The 11,317-nt window shown below is 40.4% G+C and overlaps 1 protein-coding gene across 1 annotated transcript in view; it reads right to left on the reverse strand.

Annotated features, from left to right (window-relative positions):
* Positions 1-6,548, reverse strand: part of PON2 (paraoxonase 2) — a 26,514-nt gene extending 19,966 nt beyond the window's left edge. The window contains exon 1 of the mRNA XM_012647764.1: positions 6,368-6,548. Within this exon, the coding sequence (XP_012503218.1) occupies positions 6,368-6,441 (74 nt within the window). The 5' untranslated portion in view covers positions 6,442-6,548. The remainder of the gene's footprint in view (positions 1-6,367) is intronic.
* Positions 6,549-11,317: the final 4,769 nt, after the last annotated feature.

Genomic DNA, 11,317 nt, shown 5'->3' on the forward strand with positions numbered 1-11,317 from the left:
ATAAAAATAAAGCAACAAAAAATGCAATAAATCTCACTCTTACATTTCCCAGGAGTAACTTAAAAGGGGAAAAAAGTTTATATGGCTTAATACAGTAGGAGAAGTAATAAAGATGAGGAAAGATGATGCTGATGATAATAATGGGTAGTCAAAGGAAATAAATAATAAAAAGAGATATAATTTACCACTGTTCTAAGTGATTTAGCTCAATGAATTCATTTAATTCTTTTAAAAACCCTATGAATAAGGTACCATTATCCCTATTTTAAAGATAAGGATACTGTTTTGGAGAGACAAAGACAAAGTGATTTTCCCAAGATTCACCTTAGCAAGGAAGTGCTGGAACTAGGTACTAACCAGAGGCAGCTTTTACTCTCATTCATTCTGTACTACTCTCAGAAAGGAGTGAACAGTTTTGCATTCTTGTCTTAGCAGCAAGACTGCCACGACCCTTGGCAGGTTGGTTAATCTCTATAGGCCTCAGTCTTCTTTATGAATAAAATAAAGATGAACCTAGAAGACTTCCAAGGTTCTACCAATGTTATATGACTCCAGAAACAGATACAGATACAAAGCAGTAGGTCACAGCTGCAGTTTCTACATCAAGCTTCTGTATCATGCATTAGTTGGGGTGTCGATTTTTTACAATCTACTATTATGCCTATTTGACTATACAAAAATAGGGCTAATGATGATTACCATCTATCTTATTCAAAGATAAATTACATGGATTAAATAGAATCTGTTCAAAGTAACACATTCAATGTCTTTGAAAAGTTTAATATGGGGTTATTTGTTTCAGAGTCAACTTAGGTTTGCATAAATGATCAATGATTGCATTTTGCTAAATAGGGCAATCTTCATTAACTAGTTTAGATGAACAATATCACCTTTTAGATATGCAGACTACCTGCTATTAAAACTGAAGAGTTATATAAGGGCTGTGCATGACTTCTACTTATTCAAATAATTTTTTCTTGGCTTTCCTTTAGGATAAAAGAAAAAGACGAATTTTGTTTCAATCCTTTGTGGTCCATCAAGACTTCCAAATTTCCTCAGTGGAAAACTGCTAGACTTCTTCCCTGGCAGAACTATCAGTTCACTGCTCCTTATATATATTCATTATTCTATACTCCAGCAGCAGAAGGCATTCTCACCCCTTTCTCCCTTGCTCCTCCCATTGCAGAGGTGGAGGCAAGGCAAATATTTGCTTTCCCAGCCTCCTTTGCATTGAGGTGTAATCCCATGACCCAAGTTTTGGGGAAAGGTATTTTTGTTCCTGACAGAAGGGCAGACACAAGAAGAGAGCTAGCTGGCATCACCGATTCTCTTTTCTTCATGATTTGAACACATACAGTCCAGGAAACTGCAGCAGCCATTCTGCATCCTTGATAAGAATAAGGCTGTAAAATCAATAGTGAAGGATCAAAGAATGAAAATTAAGGAAGAATCCAGTTCCTTGATAAGGTCAGTGATTCAATCAACAAGTTCTTGACTGGCTCGCCTACAGAGTTTTTGTCATCTGAGAAATATAAATCCCTATTTAAATAAACTACCATTAATTTGACATATGTTAATTGCAGCTGAAAGTATTCCCAAGTGATGACAGATTTTAAAACTTTGAGAAATTTACAAGAGAAAGCTACACCAACCTTTTTGGATTAGCAGATCAATTAGCCTAAAAGTATTCAAGCAAAAAAAGTATAAGATAAATGGTATAAATAAGTGATGATATGAGAGGAGGAAAATCATTTTACTTTTGCTACAGCCTATAGTTAGAATGAACAATATTTGATAGCACAACAAAGTGACTACGGTCAACAATAAGTTAGAGTATATTTTAAAAATAACTAAAAGAGTAGAACTGGAACATTCCTAACACAAAGAAATGTTAAATCCTTGAGGTGACAGATACCCCAATTACCCTGATATGATTAATTCTTATTGTATGCCTGCATCAAAACATCACAGGTACCCTATAAAGATATACAACTATGATGTACCCATAATAACTAAAAATACTTAATAAAAAATAATAAAAACATAATGCTGAGAAGGAATCAAGGCTTTACCAACCTGCCACGGGATTTATAGCACAAAAGTCTGAAAGAACTTGTTGGAGCATCACTGTTACTATCAATAACTTTTACTGGCTAACTACGTGTCTGGCATTCATTGTCCTAAGCACTTCCTGTGGTCCGCAACCCCCGGGCAGGTTTGCAGAACTCTGCCAGCCTCACCCCATCCCTATCCTGTCCGTGAAAAATTGTCTTCCATGAAACTTAGGAAGGGGCAGGGGCGCACACAGCAGGAGGTGAGCAACAGGCAGAGCGAGAGAAGCTTCACTGCTCCCCATCGCTCGCATCACTGCCTAAGTTCTGTCCTCGCCCCCCAAAGCCCCCATCCGTGAAAAACTGTCTTCCATGAAACCGATCCCCGGTGCCAAAAAGATTGGGGACTGCTGCTTTACATGAATGAACTCGTTTATTTCTCATAGTCCCACTATGGAACAGGCAGTCCCCATCCTACAGGTTAGGACACTGAGGCACAGAGAAAGTGAAATAACTAGTACAAGGTCTCAGGTAAATAGTGGAGCTATTAGTGAATTCTGGCCACAAAACATGAACTCTTAATCAACAGTCATTAGCATGAAATCAATTTCAATTTCTTTCATTCAGGAAACAGCAGTACCCATCCAGAGTGGAGTGAGGCAGGGGGCTGTTAGCTACTATCTTGTCTCACGGTGAGTAGCAGTAACGGTGCACCATGCTATGGTGCCAATACGTCCTGAGCAAAGGAGGAACACAGCGTTACTATCAGGAGTTACTTTGTGCCATATCTCACCGCCTTTGAGTTTATGAACAACTAATGCGGCTTATCGTCTGTGTGCAAACTTACATACAACTAGGAGCTTTATCTGTTACATACAGACATGTAAGAGCCCTTTAGAATTCACCGTAGGCCCCTTGCACTCACTAAGAATTCGTGCTTAGGCAGGTTATCCTGGGGAAAATTTGCTCCACCTGCAGAGAAGCAAGAGTATTTGGAATCAGAAGACCTGGCTGACAGTGCAGGCTCAGCACTAATTAATTAACTCCTGACCTAATTAGTTAACCTCTCAAACCGCAGTATTTACATGTATAATACAGAAAGGAAGATATCTACGAAGACTGAATGAAGGCATAAAAGTAAAATGGTTTTCTTTCCAAATGTCAGTAAATGTGCATTCTGGTTTAATATAAAGAACTTTCTACACTTTTGACACAGTGATCAGCACACAGCAGTCACACAATACAAGGTAAGGAAGATGGTGGTTAAAAAAAAAAAAAAAAGAGAGACTGCACCTCCAAGTGTTCCAGGACAGACTACAGCTACTTGTTAGAGCTGTTATAACAGGTGTCAGCATCAAGCAGAACATGAAGATGCTTTGGGGGATCCTGCTCTTAGGTCTCTGATGCACTCAAGTCTCACAATTCATCCAAGGCTGTGTTCCTTGCAACAGGGAACAAATGGCCTGGGAATGTTTGTGTATTTCTATTTTCTCTTTCATTGCTCAACTAGGAAGGGGTGGAAAAGGTGACTGTGGAATGCCATCTGGGAACCTCGCCAGGCACAGTTCAAAAGGAAAAAGACACCTTTGATGACATTTATCCATCTGGGACATACTTATACTAAAAATTATCCATTGTTTACCTGAAAATCAAGTTGAAATTTAAGTGGGCATCTTGGGGGAGAGAAATAACTTGACTGCCAAATTACCACCTCTAAAAAATGAATAATTAAATAGTAGGCATCAAATTAAAGCAGAAATCTAACATAAAGCCTCTGTCCTTTCACCTTCCTCTGAACAGGTGGGAACATGTTGCTTTTGAAATAGACTCTAAGGATCTGAAAGAAAAATTATACGTTTGAGTAGTACTCTACAAACTCTGTAAATGGAAGGCACTTGTATTCTTCAATCACGTGGTCACCAGATAAAATACAGGGTGCCCAGTTAAATTTTAATTTCACATAAAAAATGAATGGTATTTTAGTATAATTATTTTTCAGTTTCCATACTTACACCAAAAGTATAGTATAAGTATTCCATGCTTATATGAAAAAATGACTCACTGTCTATGTGAAATTCAAAATTAACTGGGCAGCCTGCATTTTCATTTGCTAAATCTAGCCACTTACCACCTACCCCAACATTCTCACATCAACCCATTTGGGGCTTCAATTATCCAATATAGTCCTACCCTATACAGTCACTGCCCAGCGGAGTTTATCGCAGTCAAATCTTTGTAAAGAAAAGTTCCCTCAAACTGTAAATTAACTATTGGTTGCATTCTAGGTCATTAAGTCTTATTTACTTTTTTTTAGGTTTGCATCTATAATATTTATCATTCAAAGGGACCTAAATATAAAACGTTATGATTAGTAAGAAGAGGAAAAAATTGATTGTTAATTGAGAAAACTTCAACTTATGGAGACATTGGTGGTTTAAACATTAGTGATAACTTAGTGAACTTGTGAATTTTGGTGGTCTTGTCTTTGAAACTGAGAGCTGGATAGATCATACAAAATCATCCAACCTGTGAATGTTTTACACAGCAGGATGGGCATTTACATAATATCAAAATTAAGCCAATGTCCATTTCCTACCCGTAAGTGTTCTTTCCTCAACTCTACCCCCACCACCATCACCACACTGTTCCTCCTTGTGTTGCTTTATGGGCAGATGAAGCTACAGGTATGGGACAGGGGAGCTGTCACACAGACTCTGGTGTCACCTTTAACCTGCCTCTCATCCCTGAAGTTCCAGAGTTTGGGTCCCTGTTATCCTCTCCAAACTACTGGATTATCTTAACTAGTTTCCCCGCATCTACTCTCTATTTTTAATAGTTCTCAACCCTGATTGCACATTAGAATTATTAGGAAAAGTTTTAAAAATAAAAAATACCAATGCCTGGGGCCACCCAGACCAACTGAATCAGGGTCGCTGGGGGTGTCGCCAGACACTGGCCCTTCAGGATATCCTAATGTACAGAGAACCATTACTCTACTTACGTCCGTCCTTCCAGGTTCATCTCCATAAAGCAGAACCAGTTATATCAGGTTCTTGTTGAAAAAACAAAACAAAAAACCAGCAATACAGTTGCTTTGGGGGAAGACTTAGGCCAAGTAGGGTCCAATTTTTCAATCTATATTTAACGGCCTCAAAACCTATCCTTCTTCCAACCCTACTACTCTCATCCCTTGACTTTATGTTTCCCGCAAATTGGTGCATTTGCCGGTCTCCAAACTCCCCCACCTTAGCCCCTTTGCTGACGCTGCTCATGCTGTACCTGGGATGGCTCCTTCATCTCCACATGCTGCCCACCCCACCCCCCTTCCAGGCCAATGTCAAACGTCTTGTCCTCCCTCTGGAACTTCACTTTCAGGGGATATAATCTTTCCTCTTGAAGCCTATAGGTGTTCCTTTGTACCTGTCCTTAGGACACCCTAATTCGTACATATACTGTTATTTTACTTCTCTCCTCCCCTATAATAGGGTAAACTCCATTAGGGTCTTACTCTACTACAAAAGCCTAAGATAGCACATCACACATAGTAGGTGCTCAACATTTCTGAACTCTTTTGCATGAGGCTTATAAAATTTGAGTTGGTAATTTAGCAACTATGATGTCTACCCACCAGCGATTTTTCACTGTAACTAAAATGTGAGACGGAGTACTGCTGTACTGTTTGGTATTCTGGCTCCAGGGTTCCCTGGTGAACAAATAAATAAGGAAGTGATGTAAGAACAGAAGCTGAGTATTTCAATTGTCTTTGATCTACAGCGCCAAGATTAGAACGCTAAAGAGTTTTTCTAACTCTGCAGGAAGGATGGGAAGGAAGGGAAGAACTTCATTAAAGGGGAGGGCGGGGCGAAGAGCTGGTTTAGCCAACTAAGAGAAGCAGCACCAGTGACCTGAAATAAATCTTTATAATTAAAGTTTCGATGCATGAGTAATAGTCTTGTTTTCGAGTTAAAGCGCTAGGTTGGCCCCTTGAGTAATTAATTGCAAAGCACGCGCCTGCCCACTCGCTTGTCAACCTAGGCAGAAGAGAACTTTATAAACAGCAAAGTTCTCTTTATAAGCTTTTGCTGCTTACAAACTTTCAAGAAAGTGTCGCGATTCACTGCAAACACTGCTGGTTTTTACTAGAAGCTGAGGGTGGAGGTGATGGGGGTTCAAGCAGCTGGGGAACAGAGAGCAACCAAGAGTCCTTCATCCCGGGCCGCGGTCCCGAGAAGCCCTCCACCGGCCTGCGCCCTCTCCGCGGCCCGCGGCCACCCCCGCCTGCGGACCGGCGAGGAGGGGCGCGGAGCCCCACCTACCTGAGCGCCAGGAACCTCTCGCCCAGCAGCGCCAGCGCCATCCCCAGCACACTCAGCCCCACCAGCCGCCCCATGGCGCGGGAAGCCGGCACGCCGCCTCGCTCGGGCCTGGCCGGCCGCGCCGTGGGCGGTGCCGACTTCCCGGCTGTGCCGGCTGCGCCCCGCCCCGTCCTCCCCGGGCAGGGCCGCCGCGTCGGGGCGCCGAGGCTCCGCCCTGGGCCTGGCCCCGACCTTCGTCCCCACAGCGCTGCTTTCCGAGAGGCCTTCCTCGCACCGGGACCTGTCCTCCCACGCCCCAGCGTAGGCTGAGGGCTCGACACTTTGCATTCCTTCACCTCCTTTCCAAAACAACCCCCACAAAACCCTCGAGCAACTTGCGTACCTTTCTCGTTTCACTAGTCTTCACAGACATTCGTATTCGCTAATCCAGTTAGAACCTTCTGGAGTGAAGTGTTACAGATTCTTTTTTATTCGGGGTAAAGGTAGGGGTAAAGGTACTGGGATGTGTCTTGTAAACTTTTCACGTTGGAATCACTACTTTTAATAAGAGGAGAAATGAAATATCCTGTTTCTAGTAATAATTCATCTAGAACAGAGGCCTGAGGACGTAGACACTTCTCTTCGATGCAAGCTGCTCAATTATGGGAATAAGAGTACGTTTTCTTTTTTTATCCCCTCTAAAAACTATAACATGAAGAAATGAAAAAAGTGTAAGAGAGAAATTCACACATTAAAATTGGGACTATTGCAATTAATGAGTACATCTGAAATAAGCTTCTAAGGGTTTTCAGTGTTTAACTGCCACCCTACAATATGTAGGCAGAAATGGTCACAATTGCCAGTTTTCAACAAACATCAGTTTTATAAACAACCAGTAAAGAAAAGTAGATACCAATTTTTCACGCCCCTACACCCCGACTAAAAAGGCAGGGGGAGAGCCCTCTGTGCCTGTGTTATCTCTCTTTCAGTACCAAGGGATATTGGATGGTAGGGAGAGAGCCAAATACTTGTCCTATGACAGCCCAGGAGGCTTTGCCTGTTTCGTGTCCTGATCTGGTGGTGGTGACTCTATAAATACCTTCTCAGAATGTTTATAAGTGCGTACAATCAAACGCATAGGAATGCAAAGGAAACCAATAACATTGAAATGCAATTACAAAAATATATTAAAATGTTCGTGCTATAGTAATATAGTAATGTAATATGTGCCACATTATTTAACACATCAAGACCTAGCAACATTCTTTCAAATAATGATGAATGTGAATGTTATTTCAAGATACCTCCAACAACTGTAATGAAAATAACTGTTACTTTCATTAATAACAAAGTCTCAAGTACCATGACTGCATCTGAGGTTTGTTTCCTACTTTTGTAATTGAAGAAAATGCTAAATTCTACTTGAAATCAACATTTATTTTTATCATCCAAGATCATTAATCACCTTGACTTATCAATGGACGACTTGGGTTAAGATCCCATCAACACAGAGCAAGGCTATGACTATAGATGAGGGTGGGATATCCTCTCTTAGGGACATTCTTTGTGTCAATCATGGCAGAAGAGAAGAGCCTCACATACAAAATCAGAACTCAGAAGGAGGACCTAAAAGAGAGAGTGTGAAACTATTGCCTGGGCTTCTCTCTTAGGTCTGAGTCTTGTTGCAAGGATTCCTGGGTGGTGAGAAATCCATAAAACCATGACTCATGGATTGTTGGTCAGGAGCCAGGCTACAGTGCTTTGCCACAGGTGTCAAAAACATGAGGAAAACAGAGATGGCAAATAAAATTTCCTAGCCAAGTGCCATTTTCTATGTCTGTTTCCCTTTTGCCATTCCTAAATTAAAAAAAAAAAAAGTTATGTTGTTAATAATTCAGCCTGGTCTCGGCTGAATTTAAAAGGTTGGAGGTCTGCATCTTTTAGGCTGGACTCAGGATAGCAAAAAAAAAAAAAAAAAAAATAGCTCCTGTGCTGACTTTCCTTTCTTCCCTTGCCCATGGCAGATGTCACTAATTGATTTTGGCAATGTTTGTCACCAAGCCCAGACTTGTCCTTGCAATCTTTTCAAACAATGACCATAACAACAAAAGGAAAATAAGAATCCTAGCACCAGCCATGGACAGAGTTCAGTTCAGGATGAAGCCCACTTGTCATCCTGGTGCCGAGTGGTCAAGGGAAACAAACTTCTGGGGCTTAGCATGGAAGCATTTGCTATAAAGACCCAGGGCTTTCACGCCCAGCAAAACCTTCCTAATGCACTCTCAGAGAGTCTTAGAGAAACAGAAACCTCATTTTAATTTTATTAAATTAAATTTAGTGATTTAATTAATCACTAAATTAAGTGATTTCCCCAGTGAGTTACCCCATTACTCTCTGTGAAGAACACTATACTTTCATACTCTTCCTCTTCCTCTGAATGTTGCAGTTGAAGCAACTTCTGCAGAAGTAGCCCCATCATTACCCCATCCCCAGCACCATGCTAGGTGGGGATGGGGATGAGAGATATTTTCTGATTTGAAAGTCAGAAACCTATCTTCTCCATTGTAATAATATCACACTGGTTACTACATTTTACAGCATAGTTTAGCTATCTTTTGAGATATCAAAGATTTATAAGCTACACCAAGAATGTAACATCCCGGTTTATGTTGTTTCATGGGAAAAGTGGTTTCAGACTACCAACCAAATAACCAAGTTACTCAATACAAAACAAACTTGTTCTGGAACTTGTTTGTATGCTGGCAATGCCTTATACATATGAAATAGTGTTTCTTAAATAATGACTTGTGACTATTTTGTAATTAGACATTTAGTGGTTCCTTAGCAAAATTTCAGAAATAATAATACCTTTTTATTAATGCTTCTCCAACTATGAGCAGTGAAGGACAGGTTTTTCTTTGCCTTTGTAAAACACAATGAAAATGAATTACGGGAAGATGAAATAAAAAAATTAGACATACAAAATACAAGCCCAAATCTTTTATTATTTGGTTCAACAGACATAAAATTACTTTGTCAAATTTCTATAACAGTTTCTAAATGCTTAGTCTCAATTTTTCATACTTATGTTACCATGGACCAGAAACAAAGAGTTCACAGACTAGGAGTGGTCCTTGGAGCACACTGCCTTTCGTGATTGTACTTTTAGCTCTTTAAAGTTTCTTTGCAGTATATTATCACATGTAATGTTCATGGTAATTTGTGAAATAGGTTACTCATGATTATTATAATTTTGCATAATATATGACAGGAGTTGGGCCCTCCATATCCCTTTTATTCCTTCCCCTTCTTATCTCTGTTTAAAAAAGGGGGCAGATCTTTTAACACAAAAATGTATTGAACAAATGTTATCAAAGATGGTTATTATCAGCAAGAGAAAGATTTGCCTTGTAGATATTTCATTCCTGGGCTTCTTGGAGGATAAAGGAGACTTCCTTCTAGCCAGGCCATTTTTCTGAGCATGAACTAAAATAAAATCCTAACACCTCCTCCCCAGCTCCCACTGACTGAACAGAGCCCCTCTTGGCCAAGGAGACCCCAGGGAAACCTCAAAACTGAGTTCCCAGCCATGAGAGGATGGGAGGTCAGACACACATCATTTTACACCGCGCCTTGCTAATGGCCATCGGGCTTTTTTTCCTAAGGGCCAGACCAGCATTCTTTCTTGATAAAAGACAACCAACCATGAAGTGGTTTTAAACAGTCTGCAGAGCATGCACAGAGAGGGTTTTTGTGTCCTTGTTTTATCTTTTTGACATAGCGTCTGGCCATTTCTGAACATGGACCTCATGGAAGTGCAGAAAGCTCCATTGCGCAGGTGCAGGTTTCGCCTTTCGTAAATATTCATGACTTCTGCTATAGCTTGTTGAATACATATATTTGGCCACTCTGCTCAGTATAAAACCCTGTTCCCATTGTCCCTGCCTCAAGGCATGATTTCCTGGCTCGTGGCCTGGGTCCCTGCTTTCCATCTTGCCAGAATGGCCATCCACAGGCTGTAACCATTTATGAGAAATAAAGCTTTCCTCTCCAAATTATGAATCTCTTTATGCTTTTTTGGTTGACATGAGAATTCCAATATATTAAAAAGTGAAGAAATGCCATAACAGAAATATAAACATGGTTGTATATATTTTAAAATATTTATATTCAACAAATCAATATCTTCAAATATTGAGTTGAATGATATGAACTTGTTTCTAGAGGTTAAAATCACACACAGATATAAAATACAATGTTGCATGCTTGTTGCAAAATAATTATGCCATTCATAAAAAAATATTTATTCCAGTCATAGAACTCCGGTTTAAAATGAATGAGGTTTTTTTTTTTCAGTTGTGTCAATGCATCTTTACAATGTATGAATAAATGAATTCTGAGATAATGCTGAATGTCAATCTTTAGGGCTCTTTGTGAACTTGAAGTCTAGGCCAGATGGCCTGCTGTGCCCACAAGACTCAAGTTTATGTCTGTAGAGAGCTATAGGCTTTGCTGCCCCTCTTCCAGGATCTACCAGACCCTGGAGGAGAGGACAGAGGGGTAGAAAACACTGAAGGGAGAAAAGGGAGGGAGAGAGAAAAAGAAACAAAAACTCCCCAACCTCTATCCAAGGCTGACTTACGATGGCCTGAACTCTATGGAAAAAGTAAAGACATGTTTCATCCTCATCTAGAAAATACATGCATGGTTTTCATTGTCTAAACCAAATTGTTTGTAGTAAGAAAAGAAAAATAGCTCAGAGCAGTTTGAGCTATGTGAGGTATGCAAAATTTACCAGGCCCTGGGAGAGGTGAGTATGGGCTTCAGTCATGCCTCCCCCAACCCACACCTGGGGGTAATTGTCTAAAGGCATTTTGTCCCTGACTAGCTGCCTTATCCACTATCTTCACATTTGTGGAATTTGGGATACAAAGAACAGCATATAGCCAATTAATAACTTATGTTATTTTA

Source organism: Propithecus coquereli, unplaced genomic scaffold, assembly GCF_000956105.1.
Source record: "Propithecus coquereli isolate 6110/MARCELLA unplaced genomic scaffold, Pcoq_1.0 Scaffold108, whole genome shotgun sequence".
NCBI classification, from domain to species: Eukaryota; Metazoa; Chordata; class Mammalia; order Primates; family Indriidae; genus Propithecus; species Propithecus coquereli.